The sequence below is a fragment of the Pseudophryne corroboree genome, chromosome 2 (assembly GCF_028390025.1).
Source record: "Pseudophryne corroboree isolate aPseCor3 chromosome 2, aPseCor3.hap2, whole genome shotgun sequence".
NCBI lineage: Eukaryota > Metazoa > Chordata > Amphibia > Anura > Myobatrachidae > Pseudophryne > Pseudophryne corroboree.
The window spans coordinates 702,867,338-702,887,138 of record NC_086445.1 but is presented as its reverse complement, the minus strand read 5'-3'; the positions used below and the strand labels follow the sequence as shown (position 1 = coordinate 702,887,138).

Genomic DNA, 19,801 nt, shown 5'->3' with positions numbered 1-19,801 from the left:
CATTTGTGTATTAAACAAAGTTTGTGTACATTGAGCCATCAGAAACAAAAGTTTCACTATCTCACTCCCACTCAAAAAATTCCGTATTTCAGAATATTCCGTATTTCGGAATATTTGGATATGAGATACTCAACCTCTACTATTCCATAGTTTTTTTTACAGTGACCCGGAAGGTGGCACCACCTACTGCACTGCTCTTTAATCCTCAAATACTTTGTGCTTAGGATGCTCGGGATATATCCTCTAAGTGCAAATGCGCGGCAGCAACTATCCATAGTGAAGCACACAAATCCAGGGCGTATCTACCCATTGGCCAGAATGGCACTTACCAGGGGCGCCAAGTGAGGAGGGCGCCGCCCGGCGGTGCCACCCGCGGCCTGGGGGTAGTCCCACAGTTTAGAGGCAGCACCAGTCTCCCCCACCCCCCAAGCAGTTCCTCACGTGCAGTGACGCCCGGAAACAACTACAGCAGCAGTAGCGGCAGCCAGTGTTATGTGAGCTGGTGTCCAGCGGCTCCGCACAGCACTACAATAAAGAAACTGCATAAACTACAGCTACCAGCAGCCTTTGCAGCTTTGCTGCTGTGAACTTCGGCAGCAAGGGCTGCCGGGAGCTGTAGTTTATGAAGTTTCTTTTCTGTAGTGCTGTGCGGAACCGCCGGACACCAGCTCACATAACACTGGCTGCCGCTACTGCTGCTGTAGTTGTTTCCGGGCGACACTGCAGGTGAGGAACTGCATGGGGGGTGCTGCCTCTACAGTGTGAATTATTGATATATGTGCACGTGTGTGTTTGTATATATATATATATATATATATATACACTACAGTATATATATATATATATATATATATATACTGTATGTGTGTGTGTGTGTGTATATATATATATATATATATATACACACAGCGATTGCCCGGCACTCTGATAAAAAGTTGCAGCTCCAACGGTGCTCACAATACAGTAAATAGCAGACGAATCAGGGCACTCTGTGGTTTTGTGTTAGAAAAGACTCAGCATACAAATGAGTTAGCTAACTCATTTGTATGCTGAGTCTTTTCTAACACAAAACCACAGAGTGCCCTGATTCATCTGTTATATATATATACATATATATATATATTAGAGATGAGCGGGTTCGGTTCTCAGAGAACCAAACCCCCCGGAACTTTGCCTTCCGAGTCCGGATAACTCGGAAACTCGAACTCGGCAAAACGTCATCATCCCGCTGTCGGATTCTCGCGAGATTTGGATTCCATATAAGGAGCCGCGCATCGCTGCCATTTTCACTCTAGCCTCGGAGAGTGAGAGGACGTGTATTCAGTGTGCTCAGTGTCTGTTTATTGGGGCGGGAAAGTGGGGTAACAAGTGTTGTGCTGTTCAGTCCAGTCCATATATACAGTGTAGCTGTAAAGTGGTGCTGTGTTGTGCAGACCAGTCCAGTATAGTCAGTGTATTGAGGCAGATGTATTAACCTGGAGAAGGCATAAGGAAGTGATAAACCAGTGATATGTGCAAGGTGGTAAAGGCACCAGCCAATCAGATCCTAACTTTTAATTTACATATTGGAGCGGATTGGCTGGTGTGTTTATCACCTTGCACATATCACTGGTTTATCACTTCCTTATGCCTTCTCCAGGTTAATACATCTGCCCCATTGTGCTGTATCAGTCCAGGCAGATATATCCAGTGTAGCTGTAAAGTGGTGCTGTGTTGTGCAGACCAGTCCAGTGTAGTCAGTGTATTGTGCTGTATCAGTCCAGGCAGATATATCCAGTGTAGCTGTAAAGTGGTGCTGTGTTGTGCAAATCAGTCTAGTGTAGTCAGTGTATTGTGCTGTATCAGTCCAGGCAGATATATACAGTGTAGCTGTAAAGAGGGGCTGTGTTGTGCAGACCAGTCCAGTGTAGTCAGTGTATTGTGCTGTATCAGTCCAGCCATTCACAGTGTTGGTGTTCTCTGCTGCCATATATCAGTAATTCCAGTATATACATCAGTAATTCCAGTGACGATATATGCTGCTGCTATATATATCCACTGCTGCAGTATAACAATTATAACAACCTGTTGGGCTGCATCAGACCAGAGGTAGTGTCCTGTGTCATCAGTAATTCCAGTGACGATATACGCTGCTACTATATATCCACTGCTGCAGTATAACAATTATAACAACGTGTAGGGCTGCATCAGACCAGTGGTAGTGTCCTGTGTCATCAGTAATTCCAGTGACGGCATACGCTGCTGCTATATATCCACTGCTGCAGTATAACAATTATAACAACCTGTTGGGCTGCATCAGAGCAGTGGTAGTGTCCTGTGTCATCAGTCATTCCAGTGACGATATACGCTGCTGCTATATATTCACTGCTGCAGTATAACAATTCTAACAACCTGTTGGGCTGCATCAGACCAGTGGTAGAGTCCTGTGTCATCAGTAATTCCAGTGATGATATACATTGCTGCTATATATCCACTGCTGCAGTATAATAATTATACAACCTGTTGGGCTGCATCAGACCAGTGGTAGTGTGCTGTGTCATCAGTAATTCCAGTGACGATATATGCTGCTGCTATATATATATCCACTGCTGCAGTATAACAATTATAACAACCTGTTGGGCTGCATCAGACCAGTGGTAGTGTCCTGTGTCATCAGTAATTCCAGTGATGATATATGCTGCTGCTATATATTCACTGCTGCAGTATAACAATTCTAACAACCTGTTGGGCTGCATCAGACCAATGGTAGTGTCCTGTATCATCAGTAATTCCAGTGACAATATACGCTGTTGCTATATATCCACTGCTGCAGTATAACAATTATAACAACCTGTTGGGCTGCATCAGACCAGTGGTAGTGTCCTGTGTGATCAGTAATTCCAGTGACGATATACCCTGCTGCTATATATCCACTGCTGCAGTATAACAATTATAACAACCTGTAGGGCTGCATCAGACCAGTGGTAGTGTCCTGTGTCATCACTCATCAGTAATTCCAGTGACGGTATATGCTGCTGCTATATATCCATTGCTGCAGTATAACAATTATAACAACTTGTTGGGCTGCATCAGAGCAGTGGTAGTATCCTGTGTCATCAGTAATTCCAGTGACGATATACGCTGCTGCTATATATCCACTGCTGCAGTATAACAATTATAACAACCTGTTGGGCTGCATCAGAGCAGTGGTAGTGTCCTGTGTCATCAGTAATTCCAGTGACGATATACGCTGCTACTATATATCCACTGCTGCAGTATAACAATTATAACAACGTGTAGGGCTGCATCAGACCAGTGGTAGTGTCCTGTGTCATCAGTAATTCCAGTGACGGCATACGCTGCTGCTATATATCCACTGCTGCAGTATAACAATTATAACAACCTGTTGGGCTGCATCAGAGCAGTGGTAGTGTCCTGTGTCATCAGTCATTCCAGTGACGATATACGCTGCTGCTATATATTCACTGCTGCAGTATAACAATTCTAACAACCTGTTGGGCTGCATCAGACCAGTGGTAGAGTCCTGTGTCATCAGTAATTCCAGTGATGATATACATTGCTGCTATATATCCACTGCTGCAGTATAATAATTATACAACCTGTTGGGCTGCATCAGACCAGTGGTAGTGTGCTGTGTCATCAGTAATTCCAGTGACGATATATGCTGCTGCTATATATATATCCACTGCTGCAGTATAACAATTATAACAACCTGTTGGGCTGCATCAGACCAGTGGTAGTGTCCTGTGTCATCAGTAATTCCAGTGATGATATATGCTGCTGCTATATATTCACTGCTGCAGTATAACAATTCTAACAACCTGTTGGGCTGCATCAGACCAATGGTAGTGTCCTGTATCATCAGTAATTCCAGTGACAATATACGCTGTTGCTATATATCCACTGCTGCAGTATAACAATTATAACAACCTGTTGGGCTGCATCAGACCAGTGGTAGTGTCCTGTGTGATCAGTAATTCCAGTGACGATATACCCTGCTGCTATATATCCACTGCTGCAGTATAACAATTATAACAACCTGTAGGGCTGCATCAGACCAGTGGTAGTGTCCTGTGTCATCACTCATCAGTAATTCCAGTGACGGTATATGCTGCTGCTATATATCCATTGCTGCAGTATAACAATTATAACAACTTGTTGGGCTGCATCAGAGCAGTGGTAGTATCCTGTGTCATCAGTAATTCCAGTGACGATATACGCTGCTGCTATATATCCACTGCTGCAGTATAACAATTCTAACAACCTGTTGGGCTGCATCAGATCAGTGGTAGAGTCCTGTGTCATCAGTAATTCCAGTGACAATGGGGGTCATTCCGAGTTGTTCGCTCGTTGCCGAGTTTCGCTATATTGCGATTAGTCGCTTACTGCGCATGCGCAAGGTTCGCAGAGCGCATGTGCTTAGTTATTTTACTCAAAAGTTAGGTATTTTACTCACGGCATAACGAGGATTTTTCATCGTTCTGGTGATCGGAGTGTGATTGACAGGAAGTGGGTGTTTCTGGGCGGAAATTGGCCGTTTTATGGGTGTGTGCGGAAAAACGCTGCCGTTTCTGGGAAAAACGCGGGAGTGGCTGGAGAAACGGGGAATGTCTGGGCGAACGCTAGGTGTGTTTGTGACGTCAAACCAGGAACGAAACTGACTGAACTGATCGCAGTGGCAGAGTAAGTCCCGAGCTACTCAGAAACTGCAAAGAAATTTCTATTTGCAATTATGCAAATCTTTCGTTCGCAATTCTGCTAAGCTAAGATACACTCCCAGTAGGTGGCGGCTTAGCGTGTGCAATGCTGCTAATGTGATACCCGTGTTTGGGGTACCCCGTCTACTAGTTAAACCAGCTGCAGATGCACTGTGAGAATTAAAACCCTTTTTTTTACACTGGATGCTAAGCAACCATGGCACCCAGGAGAGAAATATGTATAGCACTAGGACCCTGGGCTTTCCATCAGGATCCCTGCAGAGCGGGAAGCTGGGAGCGCTCTGATTGGCCGTGGTGTGTGGGGAGAGAAGCAGGGAGGAGGGCTGCAGTGAGCAGAGAGCAGCATGGCAGTGAGACAAGATGCAGTGTGTGGGTGTGAGGAGCTGTACGCGGAGGTCTGGAGGCAGGCTGCGCTGGGAGAGACTGGGCACTGAGAGAAGGCTGTCATCCTGAAAAGCAGCAGTGAGAAGCGACCGGCAGGAGCTGGCAACAGCAGCAGATAATACAGGTACTCTACCTCACCCCAGACAGCCCCCCACGTATGGGCACCCAGACCAACAGTGATCACCCTGACAGCTTTCAACATCACAGCCCCCTTGGGACAGATCACAGCAGGACTCTATGTACAAGGAGAGGGACATGTGTGATTTATTTGGGGCTGCCTGTCACTGTACCAGAGAGCCTTGACGGATGGGGTTGTGTGAAACCCCCTGCTTCCCCTTACCACTTCAATTGCAAGGAAAACACAAAGTGACATTTATTCCTAGGCTGTTTGAGCTGCAGCACCATGTGTGTGCCAGGATTGGGTCATTTGCTCTGTGTCCCTCTGTATACTGACATCATTTCAACTACACAGCGCCCTCTATTTGAAGCTCCTTGCTACACTGTGCTATGACTTACTATACAGCGCCCTCTATTGGAAACTGGTGCTATACATTGCAAGTAGCTGCTCCACGGCACCACCCGTTGGATTACAAATACTGTGCACAGTGCAAACTCATTCTACAGCACCCCCTGTAGGACAGTGATATAGCTGGAACATTTTGTCAGCAGCATAAACTGAACATATCCAATCTAGCGCCATCTAGTGACCCGTCAGTATAACGCATGCGTACTCAGTAAACAGCTGTATAAGACGTCTGAGTGTTGAAATTCTGAAATGCTCTTGTGTTAATGTGATGTTATATTTTTAGTATGTGACTAAAAGTATTGTGGCTTATTGAATTGCACTGAACTCTACTAAGCGGTGAATTAAGTCACATGGACCAGTGACTAACCCTGTTTATAATAAATCTTTGTTACTGTATCCCACCGTAGTGGTCCTTTCACATTTGGGGGGGGGGGTGTTGCCTATACTGGGGTATCTCCGTCCCTTCTGCCCATGTTCTGCACAGGTGTCCTCCGCAGATTCCAACAGGCTTCACACAGCAGGAACTAGACGGCCGGACCGGAACAGATGCAAGATTCCAGGTAAGCTTTTACACATATCACATTTGGCGTCCGCGAACAGGATACGAGCAAGATGACTGATCCACAGGTTCCCGCTACTCCCATGCTACCACCGTCATCCGGACAGGGAAACACGACCACCATGGCGGCATCACCGTTGACTATGCCATACTATTTTGGAGCACCATGGTTACCAACGTTTGCAGGAAAACAAGTGCCGGGTTCGAGTACATTCAAAGAATTTAAAGACAAGATGCACTCCATGTTCTGCCTTTACTCACTAACCGAAGAACAGAAAATAGAGATCGTTATGGGTCAATTGACGGATTCGGCACTACGGGAAGTGAAAGCATGGGAAGACAGCGAAAAGAAGACCGTCGAAGGCATCTTTAAGAAGCTGATGACCATATTCGACTGCGAGACCATAGCGGAATTAAAGAGCCGCCTTTATGCGAGAAAACAAAGACCTGACGAATCACTGCGAGACTTCGCGCTGGCCCTACAAGAAGCTGCAAAGGCTATACGGGCCCTGGATGAACGAGAAGTCGAAGGGATAGATAGAACGTTAACAGACCTGTTTGTAGAAGGGGCAAGAGGAGAGACGATTCGCTCTCAAATGCGCATGGAGAGACGACAGCAACCAGGGAACTCCTTCTCTGAATTCAAAGAGACGGTGCTGCAGATCCTTGGGAAAAATCAGAGCAATAATGTCGTGAAAGATGCGTCTTCAGAGTGGAGTGAAGATGACAGCTACAGAGAAACCGCACTGCCCATGAAGTCAGACGGACTAGCCCAAGTGGGAGTGGTTCTCCAGCAATCACAAGCCCCACCGGGACCAGATCCTATGGAAACGCTCAATCAGAGGCTAACGGAGATGATATTGAATCTCTCCCAAATGAGCCGGAGATTAGAAGAACTCGACAGGGACCAAGATAGGAATAGATACAGAGAATGGCGTCAAGAGCAAGGTTGGCAGAGTCGTCCTCGCTGGGACGTAGTAAGAGAATCGGGCCAACGATTGACCGATCAATTCCATGCTCCGAAAGGCACTGTATGTCAACAGACCTCCGAAAGAGTGGAGAGAGTAGATCTACCATGGGAGGAACGACCCAGAAAAGCAGGACCCAGACTGGTGTTGCAGAGTCAAGTCGGAGTGATGGGTGTACCATTTGGTGGGGATGATCGAAGAACCAGAACAAGAAAGATGACAGGCCAAGTATTGTGGTTTAGTGCAACGCGTGGCTATGGCTTCATAAGGAGAACAGACACTAAGAGAACCATATATGTTCACTATACAGGCATTCAGAAAACCCATCGGAACAAGTACTTCCGAAGCCTAGGAAGCGGGGAATGGGTCGAATTTGAATTGACCAATGGAAAAAGGGGCGTTAAGGCCATCAACGTCACAGGTCCTAATGGCGTTCCAGTGCAAGGCAATAGACATGCCAAGGAGCGTAACCGGTATTGGCGTTGTCCGTGGTATACAAAGCCTCCACTCTACTACCAGCAAGACTACTGGGACAGCGGAAGCAGAGAGGAACCAAGAGACTGTAATAGTGAGGCCGGTAGACCTAACACCAATCCTCCTCGACCTGACCAGATGCCCCGACCACCAGAACCAGTAGTCCCAAAGCAAAGGAAACTGCTGGAAACAAGCGAGAGACCAGTTGTGAAGGGTCAGAGTGAGACAGTGCAGCAGTGCCTTCAAAATGTGATTAAGCCTCAGATTTCTCCTCAACCAAAATGGGAGTACATCCCAAAGAGGCAAGATGCAGATTACCGTGCAGCAAATCTTGAGCAAACAGATGCCGGTGCAACTGACCAGAAAAGGGACACTGAAGCAGTGGTCCACATGGCCGTGGCAAAGATAGTGGAGCCCTTGGAATCCAGAAGTCCAGAACCAGCTATGCCACTGTCTGAACCCAAGACCCAGGCTGAGACCCACTCCATTGAGAAGAAGTCTGTAATGGGTAGCGAGTACACGACCATAACGGGAGAAGAATTCGCCTTCAGAATACAGCAGGCTATACAAAGATCAATGAGATGCGGCAAAGGTGCACCACATGTTCGTTGCAGATCGCACGCCGTGATATAGAGTACCACCCATGTACATTGAAGAACCGTACCGCAGAGGGATGGGAGTCCTGTGGCGAAGGGATGGGGTCCCTGGGGTGGACATACCCTAGCTATTTAACAAGAGTAAAAGTAGAAATGTATAACTGTTCAGGTTTAACTTGTTGGCATCTATTTATTTGCATGTATTGGGAGTTCAAAGACTGTGGTGTAAGACTTTAATCCATTACAGTATGCGTGGGGACACGTATAATTTCAGCGGGCTAACATGTGATACCCGCGTTTGGGGTAACCCGTCTACTAGTTAAACCAGCTGCAGATGCACTGTGAGAATTAAAATCCTTATTTTTACACTGGTTGCTAAGCAACCATGGCACCCAGGAGAGAAATATGTATAGCACTAGGACCCTGGGCTTTCCATCAGGATCCCTGCAGAGCGGGAAGCTGGGAGCGCTCTGATTGGCCGTGGTGTGTGGGGAGAGAAGCAGGGAGGAGGGCTGCAGTGAGCAGAGAGCAGCATGGCAGTGAGACAAGATGCAGTGTGTGGGTGTGAGGAGCTGTACGCGGAGGTCTGGAGGCAGGCTGCGCTGGGAGAGACTGGGCACTGAGAGAAGGCTGTCATCCTGAAAGCAGCAGTGAGAAGCGACCGGCAGGAGCTGGCAACAGCAGCAGATAATACAGGTACTCTACCTCACCCCAGACAGCCCCCCACGTATGGGCACCCAGACCAACAGTGATCACCCTGACAGCTTTCAACATCACAGCCCCCTTGGGACAGATCACAGCAGGACTCTATGTACAAGGAGAGGGACATGTGTGATTTATTTGGGGCTGCCTGCCACTGTACCAGAGAGCCTTGACGGATGGGGTTGTGTGAAACCCCCTGCTTCCCCTTACCACTTCAATTGCAAGGAAAACACAAAGTGACATTTATTCCTAGGCTGTTTGAGCTGCAGCACCATGTGTGTGCCAGGATTGGGTCATTTGCTCTGTGTCCCTCTGTATACTGACATAATTTCAACTACACAGCGCCCTCTATTTGAAGCTCCTTGCTACACTGTGCTATGACTTAATACACAGCGCCCTCTATTGGAAACTGGTGCTATACATTGCAAGTAGCTGCTCCACGGCACCACCCGTTGGATTACAAATACTGTGCACAGTGCAAACTCATTCTACAGCACCCCCTGTAGGACAGTGATATAGCTGGAACATTTTGTCAGCAGCATAAACTGAACATATCCAATCTAGCGCCATCTAGTGACCCGTCTGTATAACGCATGCGTACTCATGAAACAGCTGTATAAGACGTCTGAGTGTTGAAATTCTGAAATGCTCTTGTGTTAATGTGATGTTATATTTTTAGTATGTGACTAAAAGTATTGTGGCTTATTGAATTGCACTGAACTCTACTAAGCGGTGAATTAAGTCACATGGACCAGTGACTAACCCTGTTTATAATAAATCTTTGTTACTGTATCCCACCTTAGTGGTCCTTTCACATTTGGGGGGGTGTTGTCTATACTGGGGTATCTCCGTCCCTTCTGCCCAGGTTCTGCACAGGTGTCCTCCGCAGATTCCAACAGGCTTCGCACAGCAGGAACTGGACGGCCGGACCGGAACAGACGCAAGATTCAAGGTACGCTTTTACACATATCACACTAAAAGCAGCTAGCGAGCGAACAACTCGGAATGAGGGTCAATATACGCTGCTGCTATATATCCACTACTGCAGTATAACAATTATAACAACCTGTTGGGCTTCATCAGAGCAGTGGTAGTGTCCTGTGTCATCAGTAATTCCAGTGACAATGGGGGTAATTCCAAGTTGATCGCAGCAGGACATTTTTTGCAGTTGGGCAAAACCATGTGCACTGCAGGTGGGGCAGATATAACATTTGCAGAGACAGTTAGGTTTGGGTGGGTTATTTTGTTTTTGTGCAGAGAAAATACTGGCTGCGTTATTTTTACACTGCAATTTAGATTGCAGATTGAACACACCACACCCAAATCTAACTCTCTGTGCAAATGTTATATCTGCCCCACCTGCAGTGTACATGGTTTTGCCCAACTGCTAAAAATGTCCTGCTGCGATCAACTTGGAATTACCCCCAATATACGCTGCTGCTATATATATATCCAGTGCTGCAGTATAACAATTCTAACAACCTGTTGGGCTTCATCAGAGCAGTGGTAGTGTCCTGTGTAATCAGTAATTCCAGTGACGATATACGCTGCTGCTATATATCCACTGCTGCAGTATAACAAGTGCAAAGATATAGACTGAATAAAACCAGTGGGGCAGACAGAAGGAACATGCAAAATAATATCAACAATCACAACCTGATTAGCTCATTTGGGGATGCCAATGTTGTTTTGTTAATAAATATATCCATTCTCGATATTGACCTCAAAAGAGAAAATAATTGATAGTGCAACACCGTTTAATAACAAAAGGAATCCCAATTTTTTATTTAGTCCCACTCACATGAAGGGACTTTATCATCGCATGTAATAGAATTCCACAGTGCAGCCAAGATCGTGCGTCTTTCCCGTATTCCTTTAGGTCAATACCTCGGGAGAAATATCATTAGTGCAACACTGTGAGATATTTCTTAAAAACAGTTTTAATCTCTAAAAAACACACTCACATTACACATAAAAAATATCAGCATATAGAAACATGGGTTTTTTTTCCTCACAAACAGCAGAAATGAATCCCAGAAGAAAAGTCCTGGAAGTCCACACCGATGTTAAGAGTCCCAAGTGAACCCCTCCGAGATGTCCACAGTCACAGGCACCTTGCTTAACGCGTTTCGGACCTCCAACGATTCGGGTCCTTCCTCAGAAGATGCTTCTGAGGAAGGACCCGAATCGTTGGAGGTCCGAAACGCGTTAAGCAAGGTGCCTGTGACTGTGGACATCTCGGAGGGGTTCACTTGGGACTCTTAACATCGGTGTGGACTTCCAGGACTTTTCTTCTGGGATTCATTTCTGCTGTTTGTGAGGAAAAAAAACCCATGTTTCTATATGCTGATATTTTTTATGTGTAATGTGAGTGTGTTTTTTAGAGATTAAAACTGTTTTTAAGAAATATCTCACAGTGTTGCACTAATGATATTTCTCCCGAGGTATTGACCTAAAGGAATACGGGAAAGACGCACGATCTTGGCTGCACTGTGGAATTCTATTACATGCGATGATAAAGTCCCTTCATGTGAGTGGGACTAAATAAAAAATTGGGATTCCTTTTGTTATTAAACGGTGTTGCACTATCAATTATTTTCTCTTTTGAGGTCAATATCGAGAATGGATATATTTATTAACAAAACAACATTGGCATCCCCAAATGAGCTAATCAGGTTGTGATTGTTGATATTATTTTGCATGTTCCTTCTGTCTGCGCCACTGGTTTTATTCAGTCTATATCTTTGCACTTGTTTCCTTGGGTTTTGGTGAAATCCCTTTGTGTAAAACTGGGCTGCACTCAGAGTGTTTATTGCGCAAAAAATTGGTTATTTCTATTCTACAGCTGCAGTATAACAATTATAACAACCTGTTGGGCTGCATCAGACCAGTGGTAGTGTCCTGTGTCATCAGTAATTCCACTGACAATATACGCTGCTGCTATATATCCACTGCTGCAGTATAACAATTATAACAACCTGTTGGGCTTCATCAGAGCAGTGGTAGTGTCCTGTGTAATCAGTAATTCCAGTGACGATATACGCTGCTGCTATATATCCACTGCTGCAGTATAACAATTATAACAACCTGTTGGGCTGCATCAGACCAGTGGTAGTGTCCTGTGTCATCAGTAATTCCAGTGACGATATACGCTGCTGCTATATATCCACTGCTGCAGTATAACAATTATAACAACCTGTTGGGCTGCATCAAAGCAGTGGTAGTGTCCTGTGTCATCAGTAATTCCAGTGACGATATACGCTGCTGATATATATATCCACTGCTGCAGTATAACAATTATAACAACCTGTTGGGCTGCATCAGACCATTGGTAGTGTCCTGTGTCATCAGTAATTCCAGTGACGGTATACGCTGCTGCTATATATTTACTGCTGCAGTATAACAATTCTAACAACCTGTTGGGCTGCATCAGACCAGTGGTAGAGTCCTGTGTCATCAGTAATTCCAGTGACGACAGAGGTGTCGGAATGGGGGGGGGGGAGCAAGGGGGCAGCTCGCTCCCCCCAAACATGAGAGAGGCGCCTGCTGCCACAGTACGCGGCTGAGATAGGCGCTGCACATAAAGGGCGCTTCAGCCGCGGACCGCAATTCATTGACTGTCACTGTCATTGACAGTGACTGTCAGTGCTGCTGCTGCTCCTCCCGTATGCTCTGATCACGCATATGTAATGAGCGGCTGAGCGTCATGACGTCAAGCCGCTCATTACATATGCGCAAGCTTTGCTGGGGCAGGACGCGGACGTCGCAGGGGAGAGACTAAAAATGCTGGGGCCGCCCCCTCCTGCTTGTCCGCGCGCACGCCCGGCCAGCCACCCAGCCAGCCAGCGTCCTATGGGGGTATGTGTTCCTGGCACTGTGGGGACATCTGTATATCTGTCTCTGGGGGCATATATGTTTATCTGGCACTGGGGACATATGTATAACTGTCTCTGGGGGTATATATGTATATCCTGCACTGGGGATATATGTATAACTGGGTCATGGGGCATTTATGTATCTGGCACTGGGAACTTGTTTATATAACTGCCTTTATGAATAAATAAATAAATATATATATATATATATATATATATATCTGGGGGCATATATCAGTGATGTGTGCAGTGGGCATGTATGTATAACTGGCTCTGGGGGCATATACTGTATGTATATCTAGCTTTGGGGTATATATGTATATCTGGCACTGGGGAAATATGTATAACTGGCACTGGGCGCATATATGTATATCTGGCTTTGGGGACATGTATAGCTAGCTCTGGGGGCATATATGTATATCTGGCTCTGGGGGTATATATGTATAACTGGCACTAAGGGCATATATGTATAACTGGCACTGGGGGGCATATATGTATAGCTAGCTCTGGGGGCATATATGTATATCTGGCTCTGGGGGTATATATATGTATAACTGGCACTAAGGGCATATATGTATAACTGACACTGGGGGCATATATGTATAGCTAGCTCTGGGGGCATGTACGTATAACTGGCACTAAGGGCATATATGTATAACTGGCACTGGGGGCATATATGTATATCTGGCACTGGGGGAATATATGTATATCTGGCACTGGGGGGCATATATGTATATCTGGCTCTGGGGTCATATATGTATAACTGGCACTGGGGGCATATATGTATATCTGGCACTGGGGGAATATATGTATATCTGGCACTGGGGGGCATATATGTATATCTGGCTCTGGGGTCATATATGTATATCTGGCTCTGGGGGGATATATGTATATCTGGATCTGGGGGCATATGTATAACTGGCTCTGGAGGCATATGTATATCTGGCACTGGGGACACTCTACATAGGCATAATGTGTGTAAGAGGCTTTACCAGACATAAATGTATATAAGGGGCTTGGGGGGTAATTCAGACTGGATTGCTGCAGCGGCAGTGATCACAGTCTGAATCCCTTTTGTGGAGTGCGCACGCACCCCGATAGCCCAGTGAGATGCTGACAGCATCTCTGGGCTGCGATCGCCTCTGCCTGATTGACAGGCAGAGGTGGTTGTGGGGCAGGAGAGGGCGCGCCAACGGCGTAAGAACACCGTTGGCTGGGCGCTGTCCAGACAACGCAGGTGTGTCCGGTCCGTTGCGGGGGCGGGCCGCGGCGGCTGCGTTGGAAGGGAGACACTAGCCAGGTGCAAAATCATCACCGCTATGCGATGCTTTCACACCCGTGCAGGGGGGGGACGGGGGGGGGGAGAGAGCCAGACATGCTGTGTGGACTAGCCCTATGCTGGACGTCCCCCCGCATGTCTGAGAAACTGATCGTAGATGTGCTAAATTTAGCACATCTACGATCAGATCTGAATTAGGCCCTTTACCAGGCATATTGTAAGGGAGCTACCAGACATAATGTATATAAGGGGTCACTCACTCACTGCTACTCCATAAAGTTTCGTACAGGTACTAGTGACCTGTCTAAGGTGGCCATAAATTAGGGGCGCCAAATTGAGATTTTATCTTGCCCCCCCCAACTGACAAACGTTCTGATGCCCCTGAGTGACGATATACGCTGCTGCTATATATATATATATCCACTGCTGCAGTATAACAATTATAACAACCTGTTGGACTGCATCAGACTAGTGGTAGTGTCCTGTGTCATCAGTAATTCCAGTGACGATATACGCTGCTGCTGCTGCTATATATCCACTGCTGCAGTATAACAATTATAACAACCTGTTGGGCTGCATCAGACCAGTTGTAGAGTCCTGTGTCATCAGTAATTACAGTGACAATATACGCTGCTGCTATATATCCACTGCTGCAGTATAACAATTCTAACAACCTGTTGTACTACATCAGACAAGTGGTAGTGTCCTGTGTCATCAGTAATTCCAATGACGATATATGCTGCTGCTATATATTCACTGCTGCAGTATAACAATTCTAACAACCTGTTGGGCTGCATCAGACCAGTGGTAGTGTCCTGTGTCATCAGTAATTCCAGTGACGATATACGCTGCTGCTATATATCCACTGCTGCAGTATAACAATTATAACAACCTGTTGGGCTGCATCAGACCAGTGGTAGTGTCCTGTGTCATCAGTAATTCCTTTGATGATATACGCTGCTGCTATATATCCACTGCTGCAGTATAACAATTATAACAACCTGTTGGGCAGCATCAGACCAGTGGTAGTGTCCTGTGTCATCAGTAATTCCATTGACGATATACGCTGCTGCTATATATCCACTGCTGCAGTATAACAATTATAACAACCTGTTGGGCTGCATCAGACCAGTGGTAGTGTCCTGTATCATCAGTAATTCCAGTGACGAAATACGCTGCTGCTATATATTTAGTGCTGCAGTATAACAATTATAACAACCTGTTGGGCTGCATCAGACCAGTGGTAGAGTCCTGTGTCATCAGTAATTCCAGTGACGATATACGCTGCTGCTATATATCCACTGCTGCAGTATAACAATTACAACAACCTGTTGGGCTGCATCAGACCAGTGGTAGTGTCCTGTGTCATCAGTATTTTAAGTGACGGTATACGCTGCTGCTATATATCCACTGCTGCAGTATAACAATTATAACAACCTGTTGGGCTGCATCAGACCAGTGGTAGTGTCCTGTGTCATCAGTAATTCCAGTGACGATATACGCTGCTGCTATATGTCCACTGCTGTTTGTTTCTATATGTCCATGTGCTGTTGGGGGCCTATTTTTTAAATCTGCCATCCTGTCTGCCACTGCAGTGCCACTCCTAGATGGGCCAGGTATTTGTGCCGCACACTTGTGTTGCTTAGCTTAGTCATACAGCTACCTCATTGGACCTCTTTTTCTTCTTTGCATCATGTGCTGTTTGGGGCCTATTTTTTTAATCTGCCATCCTATCTGTAACTGCAGTTCCACTTCTAGATGGGACAGGTGTTTGTGCCACACACTTGTGTCGCTTAGCTTGGCCATCCAACTACCTAATTGCACCTCTTTTTCTTCTTTGCATCATGTGCTGTTTGGGGATTAGTTTTTGAATAGTGCCATCTTGTCTGCAACTGCAGTGCCACTCCTAGATGGGCCAGGTGTTTGTGCCGCACACTTGTGTCGCTTAGCTTAGTCATACAGCCACCTCGGTGCAACTTTTATGCCTAAAAACAATATTGTGAGGTGTTCAGAATAGACTGGAAATGAGTGGAAATGATTGTTATTGAGGTTCATAATACTGTAGGAGCAAAATTACCCCCAAATTCTGTGATTTTAGCTGTTTTTATGATTTTTTTTAAAAAAAATCATCTAGATCCAAAACCAAAAACCAAAACACGAAATGGAATTAGGACCAAAACCAAAAAACACAAAACACGAAAAGTGCCGCCGCACATCTCTCTCTCTCTCTCTCTCTCTCTCTCTCTCTCTCTCTCTCATATATATATATATATATATATATATATATATACACACACACACACACACACACACATCAGATCATCGCAGGCATCTCCTGGCTGTCAACTTTTCATTTATTTACATAAATTTCATCAGGAGATTCATGTGATGATCTGATGTGAGTGCCGCATCCGCCACATGAACTGTTTTATTGATGGCACCCGGGCATAGTACTGCAAGTGGATTGTGAGTGCCAGATCTATCTATCTATCTATCTATCTATCTATCTATCTATCTATCTATCTATCTATCTATCTATCTAGATGTACTGTATGTGCTTAACAGGACTTGATGGTGGCATAGCAGTAGGCTAAATGTCATAAACTCAGTCAAATAATAGGCTTCATGATAGTCACCCAGCCATCATGAACAGCGTCCAATGGACTGCACGGTACAGTTTATGACATTTACCATACTGTTATGCCACCATCAAGGATTGATGAGTGTCTTTTAATGATTTTTATTATGATTAAATCACTTATTTTGCATTAGTGTGCTGGTCCCCATGTTTACAGAGAAGGACATCAGGTGGTGGCCCTAAACCTCCTTGGTGGTGCATAAACCGAACCCCTCTCTCCATAGCCTAAACCCCCAGCAGTCTTACCCTAACCCACCCTGGTGGTGTCTTACTTTAACAACCCCCCCCCCCCCCTCCTGGCAGCCTACTCTAGCCTCCCCAGTAGTTTCTAAACCTACCCCTTCCCAATAACCCCCTGCCCAGCAGCCTAACCCTAGGAGTCCCAAGCATAATTATGGCCGGGATGTCTGCAGTAGGGATTCCAGCCTCAGCATTACTGCATACTTACCGACTTTATGACTGCTCTCTCCGGGAGAGAGCAGATAGGTTGGCTCAGCAGGGGGCGGGGCAGGGTAGTGATGAGCAGAGAGGGCAGAGGTGAACGGGGGTGGGGCGAAGGTGGGATAGGGGTATCGAGATGTATCGTGTCATTTAAGCCATGCCCTAGCTGTGTAATGCCGATATTATCAGCATTATTCTGCAGTGGGCGTGGATATGATGATGCGATTCAACAAGAATTGCATCATCGACTGCTCAAACCGCCCACTTTACTCACTAAATGGGTGGCCGGGCAGGGGGACCACAGAAATCGGGAGACTTGCCTGCTCTTCCGGTGGGCCGGGAGGGTCACCCGATTTTTGTGAGAATCCGGGCCATTCCGGGAGAGTAGGCAAGTATGCATTACTGTGCGGTGTATTGTGAGTAAGAGATACTACTGTGAGGTGTAATTTGAATTGGGGGTACTATTGTGTGGCCATGCCCTTTATTTGGCATACGCTCCATCCCCATTTCAAATATGGGGAGGGGGGGCACCAGTCCCCTACTTTGCCAGGATGCTCGGACCCCTAGATACACCCCTGCCCAAATTCCCTATTTCCCCTTTTTTTTAATTACTCAGGATGGCTGCCTCATCTGCGCTGCCAAAGCAAATAAATCTGTGTTCAAAAGATGCAGACCCTGGTCTCTGCATTTTCAGAAAACAGGAATGACATGCCCGTTTTCAGTAATGCTGCCCATCGTGGCCCCTTCCATGCCACCAAATGTCCAGAGCATGTCAATCAGGCTGTGGCTTGGGACACTGCAAGCAACATGCAGGATCTGTTCTGCACTTGCGTGGAAGGTGTCCTGTGCATATGCAGTCCACCCACAAGGGGCATATTAAGACAGGAGGGGGCACATGTATAGATTTAGGCCTAAAATTGGCCGGGATTCAATCCCGGGATTGGAGCTTCCAATCCCGGGGATTTCGGGATTAGCCAGCCTTCTTTTATTTTCATTGCCAGGCAGTATTGAGCCTCTTCAGCAGGCTCAGGTGCTGCCCGGCTCCCCCTGCCCTTGACTGTGTGCACTATGCAGATTGTCATGATGTCAGAGATCACGCTCCGCAGCATGATGTCAAACCGTGCGCCTCCTGGACTGCCCACACCTCACCACACCGCAGTCCTCCGTAAATGGACACACCCTCCCACCCATCTGAATAGAGGATGGTAAATTATAATGGGGTGGGGTGGGACATTGACAACTCAATCCCAGGCATCCTGGAAAATTCGGAATTGATCATATTTCAATCCCGATCCCCGGGATTGAAAAAACGGCCCAGGATTGGCCTCCCTCTGAGCCCCCTCTTCTCTAGAAGGCAACGCAGTAGACTCTGAACACTATAGTCAATAGGAGACCCTAGCGCTGTGCCAGAGTCTAGTGCACATACGCAGGTCTCCAGAGAAATGGCAAGGCGCCCATATTCCTGGTGATTTTCCTACTGCACATGCGCAAAACCCTGGGAAAATGGCTACTGCACCATTTTTCAGGTGATTTGTGTAACGCTGCTGCTGACGTGGGACTTCGGAGAGGTACATTTTCAAGAAATAGGTGCAAGGTGTGGGGTGTGGGCTGCCCTGTACTCAGGGGCACATGTGAATTGTACACTTTGCACCCATTATGGACACATTCCTGCCACCCACAATCGGAGTTGTAAGCAAACCATCCAGTTTGTGTATAACTCTTAATCAAACCATTAGTTCAATTTATTATTTTAACTTAATCTGAAATTAACACTACTGAAACATCAGTGATGTCGTTGCTTTTTGTACATTACAAATATGAAAACTTCAATTTTAGATAGAGTGTGGAATTTTCACTGACATTTGTAAATGTACCCTCTGAAGTTTGAACAAGAAACCTTCCCAGCTATTGCATACGAACAAGAAACCTTCCCAGCTATTGCATACAGTGAGTTGCATGTTTTCCAGCTTAGGTATTAAACCATATAACAGATGCAGATATGAAGATTTGCTTACCTGCAAAAGAATCACAATGACGACTCCTAAGCTTGTTCTGCCCAAAATGTTGCATATGTTGAAGTTGTCTGTGGAGAAAGAAAGCAGAAGCTTTATAAAAAGAAAAGGTTGCTATAATTATATAGTGCTGATGTGAAAGACTTCCCATTTCACAGAATTGTCATCCGATGTACTGTACAAGCAGAATTCAGAATAGTGCAACAGTGAGTAGTAACAACTGAAGTGTTAAGGGAACTTTCTGATATGTCTTTTACATCGCAATAAATATCCCGGGTATTTGCACATGAAGGAGCAGCAACTCAGGACAATGGGCTTAATTCAGACCTGATGGTAGATGTGCTAAATTTAGCACATCTACGATCAGCTCCCCTGACATGCGGGGGGCCGCCCAGCACAGGGCTAGTCCGCCCCGAATGTCAGGACCTGCCCCGTCGCACAAGTACAAAAGCATGGCATGGCTTTTGTGCTTGAAGAGTAGCTCCCCACCAGCGCAGCTCCTGCGTGCTGGCAGGGAGGTACCTGTCACTGTGAGGGTCGCAGTGGCTGCGTGTGATGTCACGCAGCCGCCATGGCCAGCCCCCCGCACGGTCCGGGCACACCTTCGTTGCCCGGACCATGCCCCTAAA

At 46.2% G+C, this 19,801-nt stretch overlaps 1 protein-coding gene across 7 annotated transcripts in view; it reads right to left on the bottom strand.

Moving 5' to 3' along the window:
* The window catches only part of LOC135045518 (complement receptor type 1-like), a 537,897-nt gene extending 518,645 nt beyond the window's left edge, over nucleotides 1-19,252 (bottom strand). For all 7 annotated transcript variants that reach the window (XM_063955306.1, XM_063955305.1, XM_063955309.1 and 4 more), the window contains exon 1: nucleotides 19,176-19,252. In XM_063955306.1, the coding sequence (XP_063811376.1) occupies nucleotides 19,176-19,230 (55 nt within the window). In that variant the 5' untranslated portion in view covers nucleotides 19,231-19,252. The remainder of the gene's footprint in view (nucleotides 1-19,175) is intronic.
* Between the last annotated feature and the right edge of the window lie 549 nt (nucleotides 19,253-19,801).